We start from the raw sequence: 20,614 nt of genomic DNA, 5'->3' as shown, positions 1-20,614 counted from the left end.
GAAACACTACCGTAGAGATTTATTGCTGTGCTTGGTGTGAAGTCTAACTGTGTCTTCCACTCCTATCAGTACTTTAGGGAAGAAGAAACTTTTTTATGAAGGGAAGAGACTTGACCAAAGGGCTTGTTTTTCTTGCTATATGTAGACTATACATTTCTTTGGAAGCAAAATTACATAAGAGGGTTTAATCTCCCCTTTGTTTCTTAAGATGGGTTTTGTATATTGGCTTATGGAGAAATTATATGCAATTAATTCTCATTAAGCCAACACAATTTTCTATTGTCTCCTGTTTCTTGGGATATATTTTCTTGGCATAAAATGAATGTGTTATACATAGCCAAAAGAATGACAGTGGGAGGGAGATATCTTTCTTGCTTTCTGTTGTATGCTTTTGTTTAGTTTTCCTTGTTTCTCTCATTATCCTTCTCTTTCCTGCCTTTCTCTGTATTGACCTGTAGAATATCTGAATGTAGGTTTATCACTTAAAAAATATAGTCTATTGTATAAGTTCTGCTAAGGAAATAATAATATACCTTTATCATACTTGTTCATTAAAATCTGAAAAATTTAAAATCCACAGATTTTAAAAGAGCACATAATTTAAATTTAAGTGATTGTGCATAGGAATGATGTTAAATTGCTTGGTGTGCTCACATGACATCATGCATTATAATTGCACAGAAATTCCAATCCTAATTGCTGTTTTTAACTAAACACTACCTATACATTTGCTGAGATAGACAATTTTTCTTTTTCTTTTTTTCCCCTTTACAGATTGCTGAGCTGTATAAGAAAGATCCCTTTAATCTGGAATTTGCTCTTGAATATTGGTGTCCTTCAGACTCTTTGCAGAGCTCCACTATCATAGGATCATATCTTGGGGTAGCCCATCAAAGACCACCTCAGCGTCAGGTTAGAAAAATGACTCCTTCATTTGGAATGCCTGTGATTTGAAATGACTTTGTTTAATTTAGTTAATTAGTTAACTAACATATTAATTAACAAACATTTTTGTTGACTTTTATCACTATTAAAGGAAGAGCCCTGTTGAGGAGAAGTTACTGCACATCATCTCCTTTTTTTTGAAATTGCAGTGGATTACTAACCCCCTTTTTCCGCCCCTCTCTCTAAATACGTTTCAGTATTTACATAAAGAGTATATTTATAAAGATTATTTTGGATATTCTAAAATATTACATAAATGCTATGTAACTTTAGTTTTGCTTTACTATTTTAAAAATAAAATACAACCCAATCTAAGTTCAGACCTTAATCAGAAATATTCAGTGGAAGAACCATCATTTAAACCCCTGCTTAGTATGCACTTGACCTGGTGTAGAGTATATGTTTGTGACTGGAGAGAAAAATATTAGAACTGTAAATTTATTATTTAGTACACTCCTGTATATCTCTTTTCAAGAGTTTTTGAGGGAAACATGAATGTTCTGGAAGCTGTAAATCCACTTCTGGCACCCCATTCATTTATTGACATATTATTTATATTCCCATCACTGTCCCATTTTTTAAGCACTGATAGCAGAAGTTTCTATTGCAGCAAGGCCTCCAAGTCTATAGCATTTGTTTCACTTGATCCTGGAGATGCATCCCAAGACCTATCAGAGGCGAAACAGCATTTGTGGAATAGTAGACTGTAGTATCTTCCTAGTTCCTGGAGCTTTTTTCTGAGAACCATATGAGTGTAGCCTTCCCCCCCCCCCATTGAAATCTGTGGTTGTTAATATTGCCAGTAGGAAGAATATTGCAATTAATTCTAATAAACATAAAGATATAAAAATTTAAGTGATTACTTAATCAGATTGTGTGTACAGGAAGTTGACTTATGACCATTTGTTTAACAATAATTTGAATTTATAACAGTGCTGGAAAAATATGATCGGTCCTTGCAAAGTTGCTGCAGGTGCTTGGCAACCAGCTTGTATTTATGAGAGTTGCAGTGTCCTAGAGTCACAGCGATTGCCATTGAAACTTGCATAGGAGGCTTCTGACTGGGAGAGTCAGGGAGGGAGGGAGAGTGGATTTGCTTACTGTTCATATGATTCATTTAATGACCACACTATTTGCTTAATGGCTCTGGCAAAAAGTCATAAAATTGGGTGTGATTCACTTAACAACCACATCACTGAGCAACTATCCCAGTTGTGGTCATAAGTCAAGGACTCCCTATACGTGTTAGCCAGAGATATTTGAAAACAAATGTCAAGACTTTCTTTGGATAGGTATTTCTACTTAGATGAATCTTTGTTTATATTGCAGGTTGTTTTATCAAAATTTGTTAGACAAATGGGAGACCTGCTTCCTTCCACAATTTATATTCCTTATCTGAAAATGCTCCGGGGATTGGCCAATGGACCTCGGTGTTCTCATTATTGCTTTACTTTGCTAAAGGGTAATGGTAGTACTCATGGTAAGAAATATAGCATCACATAGCTGAATGTTTTGATATTTTATTTCCATTCACATAAGCATAAACTTAAATACAAGTTTCTTCAGGGAAGTAGCTGAGCACTTTGACTGAAGATTTTCATATTTATTATGTCATGACGCCTTTTTATTGCCTATTCATAGGGCATTTCAAGTTAATGCTTAGCATATATAATAAAGCTTTTAATTAGTATTTCATAGAACATGCTCTTAAATGAAAAACTAAATACATAAAAGTTTAAAGGTAAATATGCCATCCTTGATCATTACATTCTTTATTTTCATTTATTAACTCACATTTTTGTGGGGAGATCATCACTAGGAAATCTATAATTCCTGCATGATTGATAATTATAAAAAGCTTGACTTTTTAAATAATTGGTAAACCAATTTTTTTCTGTTTTATATGTTTTCTGTCTTTTTGCATCCAAAACTGGATAATTAACTCACTTTTAATTATATATTTGCTAATTTTGTTCATATAACAATGTCAGTGAATGAAGACAGTTAATAGGAATTTGTAGTGGAGTAGAGAAGAATGATGACAGCTGTAATCTCTATCCGTTTATCCATAAATAAAAGTGAGTAAAGGCCCTAAAGCAGGAGATGATAAAGGAAAGAACTCTTTTTAAGGAAAAGAACTCTTTTTAAGGAAAAGAATCAAACAAGGAAGCAATTTTGGGGAACTTTAATACTATATGCATTCCTCACTTAGGAATGGGCTTTGGTCTTAGCCTTAGTCTAAATGATTTTAGCAACTCAATGAGATTGAGTTTAGGAAAATGTTTTTTTCACCTGTAGTTTATTTAATATAATCTACATTATAGGTTTTTTTTCATTCAGCTGAAAACATCCAAGGAGCAGGTGGCAGTCCTGTCTCTTGGGAACACTTCTTCCATTCCTTGATGCTGTACCATGAACATTTACGTAAAGATTTGCCAAGCGCAGAGAGCATTCAGTATCGTCATCTTCCTCTCAGAGGCATTACACAGAAAGAACAGGATGGATTAATTGCCTTTCTGCAGCTTACTAAGACTATCGTGAAATGGGTAGGTAGTTACTTGAGATATGAAAAAATTCAGTTGGTACATTATTCAATAGTCACTGACATATTTGGCAGGAATAAATGCAAAAGGAGCTAAGAGGTGGCCATATATCTAATTTAACTGAAGGTAAATTTGGTGGGAGAAAAATAATGTATAAGAAAATGTTACAATTCTAAATGTTCATTTTTGGTATAATGGACACTGTAACTGACAAGGCTTTATATCATTAAACAATGACAGTTTTTCTTAATTTTTCAGAGTGAAAATGCGCGACTGGCTCTCTGTGAACATCCTCAGTGGACACCAGTAGTTGTTATTCTGGGACTTCTGCAATGTAGCATACACCCAATTTTGAAAGCAGAGTTCTTAGAAACTCTCTCAGCCTTTGGGAAATCTCCAGAAATTGCTGCTTCACTATGGCAATCATTGGAATACACACAGGTATCTTGTAAGGCAGTGATGGCGAAACTTTTAGAGGCCCAGCGCCCAAACTGCAACCCAAAACCCACTTATTTATCACCAGATGCCGGGTGGCCGTGGCCGTGGTGGTCACGGCAGACTGGGTAAGTGGGGCCAGGGCGGCGGGGGCCAGTCCCTCGCCATCTCCGGAGCACGGCACGCGTGCCCACAGAGAGGGCTCTGAGTGCCGCCTCTGGCACGCGTACCATAGGTTCGCCACCACTGCTCTAGACTACTGTTTCTCAACGGCTAAATTCATTGAGCAACCCAAAACCCACTTATTTATCACCGGATGCCGGGTGGCCGTGGCCGTGGTGGTCATGGCAGACTGGGTGGGTGGGGCCAGGGCGGCGGGGGCCAGTCCCTCGCCATCTCCAGAGCACGGCACGCGTGCCCACAGAGAGGGCTCTGAGTGCCGCCTCTGACACGCGTGCCATAGGTTTGCCACCACTGTTGTAAGAGGAAGTTTATCTCTGCTCTGTACTTTGTCCAACTTATTTTAGAGCTGTGGTGGCACAGTGATTAGAATGAAGTATTGCAGGCTAATTCAGCTCACTGCCAGGAGTTTGATCCTGACTGGCTCAAGGTTGACTCAGCCTTCCATCTTTCTAGGGTCGGTAAAATGAGGACCCAAGTTGCTGGGGGCAATATGCTGGCTTTTGTAAACTGTTTAGAGAGGGCTGCAAAGCACTATGAAGTGGTATATAAGTCAAAGAGCTATTGCTATTATTTTATGTTTTCCAATTTGGAAAGTTGGTCTGCAAAATAAGAAAATCTGTTGAGCAAAACTGAATTCCTGAATGCCCTTCCAACTTTAGTGTATTGTTTTTCTTTTTATATTACAAATCCCTGCTAGTAGATGGGAAGTAGATGATAGAGAGGCAAGAAATCTGATTGTATGTAAGAAATAAAAAAGATTTAGTGGAAAACGTTTTAAACTCAAAATTCTGTCAACAAAATTGTTTCTTACAGAAGAGGGCCATTAGAGGAATTTGTTTTAACTTTGCTTTAACACGATTTAACAAATCACAGTCCAAGATATTCTTATGAAAATTCTTGCTATCATCAGCATCATTAATAGTTGTTCTGTTGTCTTTATGTGTGTGTGTGTGTGTGTGTGTGTGTGTGTGTGTGTATGTATGTATGTATATGTATACGTATATGTGTTGAATTTGGATTGCTAACAAAGATGATTGTCGCAGTAGCGACTGCTGCCTGTGGATAGCCCTAGATTGGGGCTGATACAGGCAAAAGATTTCTTCTTCCCTTATTTGGGCTGACCGGATGCATCATAAAAAACACTTAAGATGTGTGTGTGTGTGTGTGTGTGTGTGTGTGTGTGTGTATGTGTGTATGTGTGTATACACACATACACATGCACACACATATACACACATACACACTTAATAAACACAAAAAAGTATAGAAAGAAGAGTGCAGGTGCTTTAATTTTGGAGCAGGACCTATCACTAAAGTTTTGTGCAATCAGCAATGTAATACTAGTTCATTCCTTTAATATCGTATTATTTTGCTAATGGTGACAAACATTTCATTTCTCTCCCATTTATTTTGGAAGATATTGCAGACTGTAAGAACTCCAGGCCAAAGACAAGCCATTGGTATTGAGGTAAATTGTCTGTACTTAGTCATTCTATTTGATGAATATTTGATTATATAGCATGAGACAGTTGTTATCTTTCAGTAACTTAATGTTGGGAAATACCCTTCTAGGCAGAAGGAGGCCTCAATCATAGATTTAGCCTTGAGTCCTGTGCAGGACTGATCCTCTCTCCTTTGAGCTCTGTAGAATCTTATCTGTTCCCAGTCTAAGTCTGGCAATGTGTGGAACTTCCTGTGTAATAGGCAGAATATAATACAGCAGTGAGCTTGAACCTTTCAGGTGAGGATCTGGTTTGCGTGTGCCTGACACTTGAAAACATACTGCTTTTTAAAACAAAATCACAAGAAAGAAAACAACATACATTTACCAAAAATCCATTATATCATTGGCTAGAGCCTCAATCCAGTTTAAAAAATAGGATCAATAATCTGATCTGTGCAGATTTAAATCTTCCTTATTTTCTGGATGCTGTAGAATAAACTTGTAAGTGTGAAAACAGTGATACTCAAATTGCAGCTAAATCCTTTTGTAATTATAATTGTATTTAACTTGGAATTATTTAAGATGGTTTGGAGCCTTAAATCAAGGGTCCCCAACCCCCAGGCCTATTTGCAACTGGCCGCAAGCCAGCGCACACACGCAACTGACTCACCTGAGCAATGGACCGGCACACATGCACGCACACAACTTGTCGCACACAAGCGATGGGCCGGCATGCATATGTGCATGCAGCTCAACTTGCAGTTGAGTATGTGTGCGTGGTGTGCTGGCCTGCCGCTCATGTGAGTCAAGGTGTGCGGCGGCCTGCCATGCACAGCCTGATTCCCCTTTTCCCCTCTCCCAGCCAGGCCACCAAGCCACAAAGGTTGGGGACTGCTGCCTTAAATATTAAAGCAGCATAGATCAATTCTAAGCTTTCCAAAATTTATCTACTCCCCCTTGCCCATTTTCTTCAGGTAATTCCCTGAGGGCAATCCTGACTTAACAAGTTCTACAAATGAAAGGGATTCTGAAGAATTGAATTTCATTCTTTATAACTCATTCTCCTCCCCCCCCCCGTCTCCCCCCTTTAAAGTTTTAAAAAGGAAGATAAAAATTAATAGAAACTAATATAAAAGGAAAAAAGGAAAAAATCCAAGAGAAAAAAGTGCAAGAAAGGAAAGAAAGTAAAAGAAAAATTGAAAAGAAAAAAGATACAGAGAAGTAGCTTCTGATGTTCTTTACAACAGTTATAAATACAATTATAAATGATAAATCTTTAAAATTACAACATGTTTCTCTTATTTCTATAATCTATCCTATTTAATCACCAAAACCATAAATCAAGTTCATTTTGTCTTCTTCAAAAAGCTCATAAGGAGTTTTCAGTCAGCAATAAACACAAATGTCTTTTCTCTAATCAAGCCAACTTAGCCATCTCAGAGACTTCCATCATCTTCACCAACTATTTCTTCACTATAGGACTCTTTCCATTTTTTGTGCCTACAATAATCTTACTGCAATTATTATATACTGTACAAATTTCCATGACTTTTTTGCAATTCTTTGTCCACCGGTCCCGTAAGAAAGTCCTATAGTCTCAATTGTATATTAATCTGCAAAATTCTCTCAATCAGTATACATATTTGAATCCAAAATTGTATACCTTTTGAACGTATTGACCAAGCATGATAGAACATTCCTTCTTGTTTACATTTCCAACATGAATTTGAAGTACCTTTATACATTCTAGACAATTTCTCTAGTGACATATATCAACAGTACATCATTTTATAAAAATTCTTTTTTAAGATTTTAACATGTAAATTTCAGTGGTTTCAACCATTGCTCCCAGTAAACAGTTTTTAGCCCACTTTATCATCCATTCTTTCCCATATTCTTCTGTTTCACATTTCAAGTCAAGTGTATACATTTTAACAATTACATGTTTATCATTTGTACATAATTTCATTTCAAACTCAGTCTTACAATGTTCAAAACCATAAACTCTTTTGTCTACTTTAAATCTTTCTAATAACCTGGAAATTTTAAGCATCTATGTCCTCTTGCCAGCAATTTTTTTAAAGTTTTCTTTTGTAGCCTTCTTGACCAAATTCCAGTATCTCACTATAAGTTAGCCATTTGTGTTTGCCTACTATTTCTCATTTTATAAAAAGCTTGTTGTGCTAAGAGTCGCAAAGGTGTTTTCAGGCAAAAACTAGATTTATATCTATTCCATATTGTCAATATGCCACTTCTAATATAATGATTTTTTAAATTCACATTAATTTTGACTTCGGCGTATCCCAGAAAGCCAAACCATCCAAATCTCAGGTCATGTGCTTTAATTCCAAAGCTTTTATTTCTAGCAGCATCAGCTGCTTCATCCAAACCAAATAGCAAATAGCACAGTTTCAAATAGGTAAACCCAATCATCCTCTACCCTTTGCATCCTGCAACCTTATATTTAACTCATTTATTTTCCCCTGCCATACAAATTTAGATATATCCTTCTTCTGATGTTGAAAGTTTAGTCTGTTTAGGGTTTTAAAAATGGCAATCTGGAAGTTTGTCTATGTATACTATTGTATAAATTGCAGTATAACTTCTATGACGCTGAGGCTTTCATTACAAGTTTTGTAATGCAGGTAGTTCTCAACTTATGACCACAATTGAACCCAACATTTCTGTTGCTAAGCAAGACATTTGTTAAATGACATTTGTCCCATTTTACAATCTTTCTTAAGTGAATCACTGCAGTTGTTAAGTTAGTAACATGTTTGTTAAGTGAATCTGACTTGGCCATTGACTTTGCTTGTCAGAAGGTCACAAAAGACGATCACATGATTCTGGGACACTGCAACTGTCATAAATATGAACTAGGTGCTAAGTGTCTGGATTTTGATCACATGACCATGGGGATGCTGCAACGGTTGTAAGTGAGAAAAATGGTCATAAGTCACTTTTTTCAATGCCGTTATAACTTCAAATGGTCACTGAATGATTGTAAGTTGAGGACTACCCTTAGGTTCAACAGTCTCTAATTCACAGTGGCACAGTATTTGTAGATACTGTAAATGATGATAAATTATCTGTTTATTAGATTAAACATTATAGACTGAAATTATAAAATGGTTTGGGTTTTTTTTGATGAAGGGCCTTTGAGAAAACTGGAAGAAGCATTTGCATGAGCTTATTTAAGGGTGGTAAATGAGGTGGTGTGTTGCCATTGTGTTTAAAAAGTAACATGTTTGGAATTTATATTCTTGGAAGGTTGAATTGAATGAAGTAGAATCCCGGTGTGAGGAATATCCTTTAACTCGTGCCTTCTGCCGGCTCATCAGTACCCTAGTAGAGAGTTCATTTCCTTCTAACCTGGGTGCTGGGCTGCGCCCACCAGGATTTGAACCGTACCTTCATTTTCTGAGAGAATCTGTATTTCTTCGATTTCGGACCAGGGCCTACCGGAGAGCTGCTGAAAAGGTAAACATTACATCTTATAATGCATATTACTACAAATCTATGCAAATTTGTCTTTGTATCATCTTTATTTTGATTATGTAATATTTCTGTATTCCTTTGAAAAATCCTATAGCAATAGTAGTAACAATAATCTACCATGTTGTTACAAGGGACATTCATGTATTGATTTGATTTGCTCTGTATTATCTCCCACTCAACATGTAGCTGTGGATGGTGAACAGCAAATTTAAACAATAATAGAATTATTTTTTAAATAGCCATTATAGACTTATAAAATCTGTGGTTTCCTCAGACCTTGTACTGAAAGTCAGAACTCAGAATAAGTTCTGCAAATGGAAAAGTGTTTCAAGTAGGACTGAATTTGTTGTTGCAAATGCTGGGAAATTGCTGCTAAACTTTCTAGATATTTTACTGATTTGATTCAACACATTGTTTCAACTTTTAAACTGGAAACTGAAGTTAGAGACCTCCATTTACTTTTAGCTTGTACAGCAAGCTAATTGCTCCTTTCCAATGTTTACATATTAATAATTATATTATAATTATTTATATTATAACACAATAATTATATTATAACATATTAATAATTATATTGTTATAATAATTATAATAATAATTATATTATTTAAACATTATAATTTTTGTTATATCTTTGTGACCTAAAATTCCAATCCAGACTTTTTTCAATCATATATGGAAGTTTAAACAAGACTTTCTTCCCTAAATGCAATCCTATATCAGCTAACCTGAAAAAGGCGCTATTGTGATTTATTTGCACAATAATAAACTGGAGGAATTAATATATACAATGTTACTGGATTTCATTTCTATAGAATGTGAGTATTGGCCAATGTATATAGTGGGGTTGATTTAATTTCTTTTTTGGAACTATTTTATATTGGGAGTTGGTTGAGTTAAAGATTTCTTCAAGATTTATTTCAGTGGAACAAGTCTTATATCAGGAAATGTCTCATTTAAGCTCCTTCTGGCAGGAAAAAAATTGGATCCAACTCATTGAATTAAAATATAACTTTATAACATTTTTAAAAATTAAATGAATATTTTGGACATGGCTTTTTGACAGTGGGAAGTAGCTGAAGTAGTTCTGGAGGTCTTTTATAAGTTGCTGAGTGACTATGAACCCCAACTTGAAGATTTTGTGGACCAATATGTAGATTTACAAGGTAGGCTGTTGCTGATCTCTTTTTACCTATTTTTGGTCTCTTGCTGGGAAAGAAAGCCAACAAAATCTCATGGAGTTTTTTTTTCTGATCTGTTGGTGACTGCTAATTATATTCTAAGTGCTCCTCAAAACATAAGCAGGAATATTTATAGTTCAATGAGATTTCTATGTACAATGTTACAGTAGGGAATGGTGTGGATGCTTACATGTAGAAATATGAAAAAGGATTTAGATGCAGTGGCATTTTTAGAACTGTGGTAGTGTTAAAAATCATTTTTTCCCCAATGAAAATTTAGGAAAGACTTAGAAGTAGAATAGGAAGAGGGAGGCACTGACAAGGGAAAGCCTTTTAAAATAAGGCTAAATATCTGGAGATGGAATAAGTGATATAAATCCCAAAAAAGATTATAGTGGTTCGTATAAAGGTGAGAATTCACTTTTTTGCTTTAGCTCACTTGAAAAGGGGGCAGTTCAGAGAAAAGGCAAGGTTTCAAGAATAAATTAAAGAATTTCGTGGGAAAATTGGGATTTTACACTTTAAATCTTTACACGGAGAAAGAGAAGGAAAAAATGAAAATGACAATGATTAGTTTTACATTTATGCTGGTAAATTGCAATCTCATAAATAACACATAAATATACATTTCATTTTCTAGGAGAAGAAGTAATAGCTTATAAACCACCTGGATTTAACCTGATGTATCATCTTTTGAATGAATCACCTATGTTGGAATTGTGTCTTAGCTTGTTGGAAGAAGGAGTTAAACAGCTAGATACCTATGCACCTTTCCCTGGTAAGTTGCAAGTTTCTTTTTAATTAAGATATCGAAATATCTACATGACTCTAGTATAGACTGCTGAAAAAAATCTGATGACTCAAAACTGACATTTCTTGATGGGTTGTTTGTTGCCTCCATCCAAGTACTTGTGTAAACTCACTGTGAATTATTCCCCTTCTCCATTTCCCCCTTGTGGGGGAATCATGAATGTGTGATCTGATTGTTTGATTTGTTTTCTTTAGGTAAAAAGCATTTGGAGAAGGCTGTACAGTATTGTCTTGGGCTGCTCAATCTAACTCTACAGAAAGAGAACCTTTTCATGGACTTCTTAAGAGAAAGCCATCTCTCTCTCATTGTTACCTCACTAGAACAGCTGCTGCAAGGAATCAATCCTCGTACTAAAAAAGCTGATCATGTGGTAAATATTGCCAGGTAAGTCCCAAAAAATTAAAAAACCTGCTGTGACTTTAGAAATGCTGCGTTTTTACTCAGAGTGTATCTGTTCCAGATGTTCCTATAGCATGAGTGTTTAGAAAAATTCCATTAATAGCTGGCTTCAGAAAAATAGAATACTGTCCCCCTATTCATCTACAGTAATTCATAGGATTGAGCTGTGCATTTGTTAAGAACATTTCCAAACAATTTCTATTTATATTGTGAATAATATTATATTTTAATTTAATTAATTTGATGTTATAATCTGTTCATGTGGCCTGTAGAAATTGGGATTTAAGAAACAATTGAATTAGGAGATAAAACATAAGCTGCTTTTCTTCCCAAGTATAGGATAATGATTTGAATAAAGTTACACCTATGTATTCCAGGTACATTGTAAAAAAAAAATACAGGTATAGGATTTCTCTGACATTCTATCAATACATGGGTTGCCATCATTATTTCTCTATAATGTTATATTTTAAAGGTACCTTTATCATGGTAATACCAATCCTGAACTGGCTTTTGAAAGTTCCAAGATCCTTTGTTGCATTTCTTGCAATTCTAACATTCAGGTCAAGCTGATTGGAGACTTCACACAAGACCAGGTAATTGCAATTAATTTTTTTAAGCAAGAAAAGGGGAATTGTTATCCAATTATCAGCAAATGATTTATTAATAGTGATGTGCAAATGTTCTGGGTTTGAGCCATTCCATGAGCAGAACAGCTGGTTTGAGCTAACCTGTTCTCTGACCAAAACCCACGTTTTTCAAGTATGTGAAATGGATCTATTTTGTTTTTGATACAGACTGAATCATGATTATTCCAAGCAAAAGGGTTTTTTTTTGTGGGGAGGGGGAAACAGGAAAAACCTAGGACTGGATGTTTCCTTTGTGATGCCGTGTAAATGGCTAAGCAGAGAAAAGAAAGAGGCAGTGATGGACAGATGGGGGATCTGTAGTGTGGCACATAAGGCATGAGGAGGAGGGAAGGGAGATGATAATGCACCCCAGCCTTGCTCTACTCATCCCATAAAATCATTTGGAGAATCCTTCACATGTTTATTTCAACTGATGCCTGGAACAACTAAAATATTCTAGGTTTTGTTTCTGCTGAAATGTGATAGCTCTGAAATAATGTAGCACAACTTTAGTAATGTATGGCTTATTTGAGCATTTTTTTGTGTACTATTCTAGGTTTGTATATATTTTTGTTTATGTACCAGTAAATCATCTAGTAATATCTTATTATATTGCTTTTCTTTTAATTACAAATCTAGAGTATCAGTCAGAAACTAATGGCTGGATTTGTGGAATGTTTGGACAATGAAACTGCAGAAGAATTAATTAATCCTGATGAAGGTATGAAGGTTGATCATTTTATTTTTTATTTTCAAAAATGAAAATGCTTGTGTTTATTTGCACTATGTTATTCTTTTAATTTCAGAAGATAGAATAATAAAGAAAGACTGCATTTAGAAGTCTACTATTTAAAATTTTAGTTCTTATAATTTTTAACAAAATTATAGTTAGCCTGCCAAAAGAGTGCCAAAAAATTATATTTACAAAATAATTTCACAAATATATTAAGTGTTCTGTTTTCCATAATTTATATTTATGGGTGACATGATGATTATACGGTTAATTCAGAAACAGATTGATACCTTCTGAAATACTTTAAACATAAGTTTTCATACTTGTATTTCTGTTGCTCATTGAGAAATTTGCAGATGGTTGTAAATTAGACTAATTAAACATACATATGCATTAACTGAATGCTTGCTGGATAATCCACTTTTAATATAAATGTGTGTGCTTGATTCAAAGAATTTGAACTTGAAAGGAAACAAGCACCGATATTCCATGAAACAAGGATTAATATTCTGAACCTTCTCATTACCTCTCTGGAGTGCAAGCCACCCAATCTTGCTCTGTATCTTCTTGGTTATGAATTTAGGAAGCCTGTCAGCACTACAAATCTGCAAGATCCAGGTACCTAACTAAGAGTGCTCTGATAATAGAGAAAGAGGGAAGTGGCTAGTTACCATCTGGAAAAAAACTATACTTGGATAGTGATATTTTATTTTATTTTAATTTTCCAGTATAGCATGATATTAATATGGTACACAGAAAAAATGTTAAATGTTTTAAATTTTAAAATCAGTGCATTGTAGAAAGTGCATCTAGATGCAAACTCTGCAAATCTGGATACTTTTATCCATCATATCCCATTTGTAATAAAATGCAACATTAAACTACTGTAATTTTACAAGAGCAAACTCTTTGCCATTTCTAGCTAGTATCATAAAAAGTACACTAAAACTTCAAACAGAATGAAATTTGGTTTTTTATTTTCCATGTGAATTACCGTATTATGCCTTATATACTGTTTATCTAAACAAGGGTCTTAAATTTTTTAAGGTGTGTTGGGTTGCCCTCGTACTTGCCTTCATGCTATTTTGAATATATTAGAGAATGGTACTGGAACAAGATCTGATCCCACAGCAGTTCGGGAATCTCCACATCTAGCAGAGTTGTGTTATCAGGTATGAAAGAAATTTTGAGTAAATTTTGAATTTAAATTTTGTATATACAGCCAATCAGCTTTAAGTGTTTTTGTAGCTTTTTGTAGTTTTATAGTGCTATTTTGATTCTTACAATAATTTATATCACAGGCCTACATATGATTACAGAGAAAGATGCCTCTTTGAATTCGGGGATATTTTCTTTTAGATAATTATATATCTGAATCCTTCACTTTATAGCATTGGAGCCTAAGCTGATTTTTAAAAATAGAGCTGTTACATGTAAGTCATTTAAATCAGTGAAGGCAGTTTTAACACTGTGTTATTAATAATTCAGGTTTTTTAACCCAATATTCTTGTAAAATTTTAAAAGGAATGCATGTTTTTTTGTTTATACCCAAACACAAACATGAAATTTTTTTGGGATTAACAGGTGATCTATCAGTTATGTGCGTGCTCAGACACATCAGGACCAACTATGAGATATTTGAGGACTAGCCAGGATTTTTTATTCTCTCAGCTGCAGCACCTTCCTTTTTGTGTCAAAGGTAACACTTGAAATGCATTTTTAATTGGAGGTATTTTATTCTATTGCTTTGAAACATTGTTTCATTCTAAGTTGAAATACTTTAGTTTTGCAGAAAAGCTATTTTTATCTTAGAATATTAGAAATCTTGCCTTGGAAAGAAGAGAAATACATCTCCCTTCTTTTGTGGCACTTCATGCATCCTATCCTTTCTTTTTTGCTTCTTTTCCACCTCAGCATTGGGAAAGAATAGTCAGGAAGCATGACCGTTGAGGAATCTCATTTTGGAATTGGACCACATTGCAATATGACTGCTCTCAAACAGTCTAAGCTAAGGTTTCAAAGCATGTCAGAGTAGGAGGGCTATGTTTTCCCAATGTGAATATTTAACTATGCTGTACTGTTTCTTTCACTTCTACTCAGAGCATGAGATTCCTGCCTTGAATCAGATGTCATGGCTAATGAAAACTGCATCTATAGAATTGCGAGTTACTTCCCTGAACCGCCAGCGTTCTCACACACAGAGATTGTTACAGCTCCTTCTTGATGATGTGCCAGTCAAATCTTATTTAGGTAAATGGAATAGGGCTGGAGAGATAGAAGGGTTAAGACTATTATACCTAAAGGCCATTTTTTTTCTTTTCTGAATTAGCTATCACTTTCATATCCAGTTGTTACAACTTTTACCATAACATTTCCTAGTTCGTCTCACAGTTACGATTTTAGGAGTGAGGGAAGCAAACATTACTTAGATAATGGAGATATTGGTTTAGTCAAAGATGACATATTAATAGCAATTAATAGCAAATTATTCAGTATAACACATTGTTCTTGCCTTATTAACAGGATACATAGCTTTTATTGTTCATCTCTCTAAGTGTAAATTAGGATTGGATGGAATTTATTGCTATCAATGTGTAACAAAGTTATGTTAGTATAAGCGAAGCACTTCTCTTTGGAGTATTAAAGAAGTTTGTATCTTTCAGTTTGTGCAGCTGCTTTAAAATGCACAGACATTTTGTATTTTATTTTAAATTTATGCTGTGATGAAATTGGGTGGCTTATAAATTAATTTTAATTTTTAAAATTCAATTTTCTTAGCTGATGGTGAAGGAGGGATAGAAGATGATAGTCGTTCTGTCACTGGATTCCTTCACTTTGATACTGTTTCCAAGGGTAAGTTACTTGCAAAGACCTACTTTTCAGATTTTAATTAGGAATACAGAGACCATTATGTTGATTGCTGCAATAAAACTATAGCAGCTTTCATTTCTAAGACAGACTAGAACTCAGTCTCCTGGTTTCTATTCTAGTGCCTTCCCAACCTTTTCTATACCCCACATTCCTTGAAAATGTTTGATTAATGTTCTCACCCCCTACAAAAGTAATTATCCTTATCACTAAGGAATACAATCCACACTCTTGTCATATCTCTGAAATGCCATCTCACACCTCCTGGGAATGCTGGCACCCCTGGTTACCCTAGACCAGGAGTGTCAAACTGCCGGCCCGTGGGCCGGATGCGTTACGCAGAAGCCATGCCCACCCCATTGCTGGCAATGGCAAAACAGTCCCAATATGTTGACGTCACAAGTTTGACATGTCTGCCCTAGACCAAGCTGTCTGGCTCTGTCTTTTTTGCCTGGCTGTTTATTATAATCAGAACATTTAAAATTTGTTAGAAAAATCATAATACACTTAAATTTGTAAATGATAAATAAATGTCTATATAAGTATTATATGTTTATATAATACATTCATTTTTTGGCTTCTAGCATATATATTTTGTGATATTTCTGTGCTGTTATTTAACATGAAATTCTAGAGCACTGCATAGTAAGAAGCAACTTAATACATTACAAAGAAATGAGTGGGCACAATGCAGAAATCGATAAATCATTTGAAGTTTATTGGGATTTTTCCCTTTTATTAATTTCCTAAAATACTGTGTTGTAAGAGAAGAATAGGTAGAGCCGGGGCGGAATTAAGCAAGTCATCAGCCTAGAGTTGTTACATTCCAACAAACGGTCTAAGTTCAAACTCTCTTGCATTATCCTCTGCCAATTTAGCACTGAAAGCTAGTTGACTAGAATCTTGTTTATAGGCTTGAGCAATAAATCTTCTTAACTACAACTTAATGTATTTTCATGTTTCTTTGCTCTAACAGTAATGTTCAATATGACCAGCTTCAAGAGCATAAAACTTTAACAAATGCTAAAGCACTCATACTTCTGTTTTGTATATTGTAATTACCTGCTGGATTGGAGCTACATTGTTTCAGAATTTAACTATAAATATACTGTGGTGTCTGATGGTGTAGCTTAATTCATTTTCTTGGGATATATTAATAGGAATAAAATGTAGAATTATGATAAATAGAAAAATATCTAAATCATAAAGTTTGTCATTTATATTTTCTGAGTTCAGCTGACTTCTCTTCTGTCTGATTTCCAGAAATTTCTAAATTGATTTCTAATATCTTCAGTGCACAGGAAAATCTTGAGCATCCTTGATTCAATTGACTTCAGTCAAGAGATCCCAGAGCCTTTGCAACTAGATTTTTTTGACCGTGCTCAAATAGAGGAGGTCATTGCTAACTGTGAGAATAGGACTGCACATGGACCAATTATTTGCAATGTGAAGGTCAGCAAGTTTCGAGAAATGTTGGGGTTATCCAAAAATATATAGAAACACACTTTAAGAGTTTGATCCATCCACAGTAATGCATGTATGGCCCCCCTGCTTGAGTCTAAAAGCAAAAGTTTGAAATGGATTTTGGTTCCCGGTTTTATTAGGGGCCAGAGTTGTTATTTATTTATCAAGTTTGCTTCATGTTATTAAAATATGTTTGGTAATTCTGGGATTGAATATCCATTCTTAATATATCCATTATTTTCAATATATCCAATATATCCTTATTTTCATTTGAAAGTTCTAGAGAGAGAGAGACATTCTTATAAAGTTATAGTCAACTTCTCCCTGGCAAAAAATAAAAAATAGAAAATACAGTTACTACACTGAATTGAGTGTTATAAAGGAATAACTGACATTCCATGTTGGATATTGTATGTTTCCTGGCTAGCTTCATTAAAGTGTATAATTTTATCTAGGATGAAAGTAAAAATGGGCAGAAGTAAGAAATAAATGAAATGATGAAAACACTCTTCACAGCTAAGATAATGAGTTGGTTTACTGTGCGTTAGACATGAACCTTATCTTTTCCTCAAAATTAGCATCTTCACAAAGTTCTGATTGCTGAAGTTAATGCCTTGCAAGGAATGGCAGCCCTTGGACAGAGACCTTTACTTATGGAGGTAAAGAAATGAAATAACTAGAATGCCTAGATTTTGAAAAAGGTTATCAATTGTTATTATTTGCTTTAGTAAATATTTATTAATTGTTTGCTTTACTAAATATTTTATATAATGCTTACTAATTTGGGAGTGATTATAAGCATGTTGTACTCTAGAATCCCAAGTTTTATTATTACTTTAAAGAAATGGGAATTTAAAAATATCTAAGATTGTAATTCACAGGGATATATCCAGTTTCTTCTTTTTTTAAAAAAATAATTTTTGCAGGTAGTCCTTCTCATGCAATCATAATGGAGGCGGTTGTAAGTCAAGGACTACCTGTGTTAAGTTTTAATACAATACTGGAAAAATACAAATTAAACTCAGAAAGAAGGGAAAGTACAAAAAGAATAAAAGATATACAGAGAAAAAAGGAAAGATAATTTCTGAAAGTGATTAGAGAGTGAGTGAATGAGCTCTGTGTCCTTTAAAACTTTGCTGCAGTTGAGAGCATGATGGTTCTCTTCATCTCCCAGAACTCAGATCCACAAAAAAACTGTATCTTGTGGTCTCCTCATGAGGAACAACTGTCTGGAGCACAAGTGAACCATCTTCCATCCTCTCCTTATCTGGGAAAGTTCTGTGAGACGAGTCTGCTCACAGGTCCTTGGGTCTTAGTTGTGGTTGTCATCTTTGCTAATTTGGAGATGCTGTAGTTCACCATTCCTCACCTGAAAGCTCCTTCCAGTTTCTTCTATGATTTCCCACCATCAAACCTTTTGATGGCATTTAAAAGGAAACTCCCTGATGCAACTTTTTTTTCAAAATCCTCAAGGTATTTCTGACATGTATATTCCCTGCTTGGTTATAAACTGATATGATATTAGTATAACTTGATTAATTGTTTTTTGTTGTTAATGATTTTTTTTCAATTGATTTCCAGGAAATCAATACAATTCTTCAGTATGTTGTGGAAAGGAACAGGCTTCTTCAGTGTCTGTATGCAAAGAAACATGCTCTGGAGTCCTGGAGGCAGCTGGTTGAAATTATATTAACTGCCTGCCCACAGGACCTCATACAATCTGAAGATAGACAGCTTATTATCCGTGATCTACTGCAAGATTTGCACGATAAGGTAAACTATAAAGATATATTACTACATTATGTGGTTTAAAAGGAGATTCTTTTAAAATTAAATTATAAAATACAGAGTAAGGAAAGGAGGAATATATCAGAGACAATTTAACAGCAATTTGAGACTCATTTGTTTTATGTGTCATATTCTAGTTACTGTCATTTGCATTTGGAAAGATGATAGAAATCATGTCACTTATAACTTAAGAATATTAATTTCTTTTCTTCCCATAAGATTTTGAATGATGATGCAGCTCAAGAGTTAATGCCTGTTGTGGCGGGAGCCGTGTTCACTTTGACTGCTCACCTAAGCCAGTCTGTGCGAACAGAACAAAAGGAGCCATTTGCTATCCCTATGCCTGGACGTTTCCAATTTGTCCTAATGTTGGATGGGTCTTTTGCTACATCACCTGCTTCTGAAGATTTGGCAGTGGGATTTGCCTCCATTGGAGACTCTTCTTTACATATCATATTGAAAAAAATTCTGGATTTTATTCTGAAGACCGGTGAATACAGAAATCACTTACATTTATTGGAAAGGAATTCCATAAATGTTAATATGGAATTGAACATATTTTCATTTTGTTTCATTAAATTAAAAATTATACTTAAAATGAGTTTGCACTATCTTGTTTAACAGTTATAGCTGTAAGCAGTAGAAGATGCGTGTGGGTTGTTCTGACAAAAGTAGAGGACAGTGGCTATATCTTTATGGTGTTTTCTGTTTTAATTTTGCTAAGAATGGAACAATTTGATTATTCTGGCTTCAGCTTTTATGAAAAAATAGTTGTTTTCATTGCAAAATCAGTATTGTACATATAATTGAAAATAATGCTACATTTGTTGGCTTCTCTCTTCCTCTCTGAATAGGTGGTGGGTTCCAGCGAGTGAGGACACACTTGTATGGATCATTGCTCTATTATTTGCAGATTGCTCAACGACCAGATGAACCAGATACCCTAGAAGCAGGTAAAATATAATCTAATTGTAGAAAGTATGACACTCTACAGCATAGATCCCCAGCCTATGGGCTGCGATCCACTACTGGGCTACGTGAGTGGTGGTCAGTGCACGTGCGCATGTGTACGCGCTCACCCCCTGCCCTTGCGCCAGTGCTAGCCGAGCTGCGAGCCTCTCGCCAGAGCTAGAAGAGCCACAAGCCTCTCACCAGCGCTAGGAGAGCCGCGAGCCTCTTGCCGGCGCTAGCAGCCCCATTTGCAGAGCGTGCATGCTCACAGCCTGTTTGCATGCACACGCATGCAGCTACATTTGTGTGTGTGTGCATGCGCGCATAAAGATCCCTGTCCCTCCCTTTCCCACCGGGCCACCAACCCAGAAAGGTTGGCAACCCCTGCTCTACAGAGCTGCATATACAGTCTGTCTCTACAGAGTCAGATGTGAATATTAGTAGTGATGATAGGAAGTTCTTAAATTTCTTAAACAACTTTTAGGTTTAAAGTTTGAAATTCCAATGAGTATCTGTTTTCCACTAGCATTAATACTGTGAAGTTTATAATTATCTGTTCTTGGACCTAATTTCTCAATGCCATTTGCACAAAGAGACCTCGCTTGAAAAGCTAAACAGACTTGGTTATTACTTGTTTAGAAGTAATAACGGAACTATATAGCAAAAGTTACCAAATTTCAAACATTCCCAGAAAAAAAAATTGGTAAACCCTTCCATATATGACATCACCAGGAATCAAATC

General features: G+C 35.2%; 1 protein-coding gene across 1 annotated transcript in view; it reads left to right on the top strand.

Annotated features, from left to right (window-relative positions):
- Nucleotides 1-20,614, top strand: part of NUP205 (nucleoporin 205) — a 49,680-nt gene that overhangs the window by 12,962 nt on the left and 16,104 nt on the right. The window contains exons 10-30 of the mRNA XM_039354103.1: nt 775-912; nt 2,275-2,425; nt 3,286-3,491; nt 3,747-3,929; nt 5,524-5,574; nt 8,821-9,030; nt 10,115-10,214; nt 10,870-11,007; nt 11,235-11,424; nt 11,915-12,035; nt 12,708-12,789; nt 13,255-13,419; nt 13,849-13,973; nt 14,386-14,500; nt 14,902-15,051; nt 15,580-15,654; nt 16,964-17,121; nt 17,712-17,792; nt 18,715-18,906; nt 19,141-19,411; nt 19,776-19,874. Of these exons, the coding sequence (XP_039210037.1) occupies nt 775-912; nt 2,275-2,425; nt 3,286-3,491; nt 3,747-3,929; nt 5,524-5,574; nt 8,821-9,030; nt 10,115-10,214; nt 10,870-11,007; nt 11,235-11,424; nt 11,915-12,035; nt 12,708-12,789; nt 13,255-13,419; nt 13,849-13,973; nt 14,386-14,500; nt 14,902-15,051; nt 15,580-15,654; nt 16,964-17,121; nt 17,712-17,792; nt 18,715-18,906; nt 19,141-19,411; nt 19,776-19,874 (3,001 nt within the window). The remainder of the gene's footprint in view (nt 1-774; nt 913-2,274; nt 2,426-3,285; nt 3,492-3,746; nt 3,930-5,523; nt 5,575-8,820; nt 9,031-10,114; nt 10,215-10,869; nt 11,008-11,234; nt 11,425-11,914; nt 12,036-12,707; nt 12,790-13,254; nt 13,420-13,848; nt 13,974-14,385; nt 14,501-14,901; nt 15,052-15,579; nt 15,655-16,963; nt 17,122-17,711; nt 17,793-18,714; nt 18,907-19,140; nt 19,412-19,775; nt 19,875-20,614) is intronic.

This window comes from Crotalus tigris, unplaced genomic scaffold, assembly GCF_016545835.1.
Source record: "Crotalus tigris isolate CLP2741 ecotype Arizona unplaced genomic scaffold, ASM1654583v1 scf7180000018548.2558034, whole genome shotgun sequence".
Taxonomy (NCBI): domain Eukaryota; kingdom Metazoa; phylum Chordata; class Lepidosauria; order Squamata; family Viperidae; genus Crotalus; species Crotalus tigris.
The sequence above is the reverse complement of the archived record's forward strand: the minus strand, read 5'-3'. Positions and strand labels throughout refer to the sequence as shown.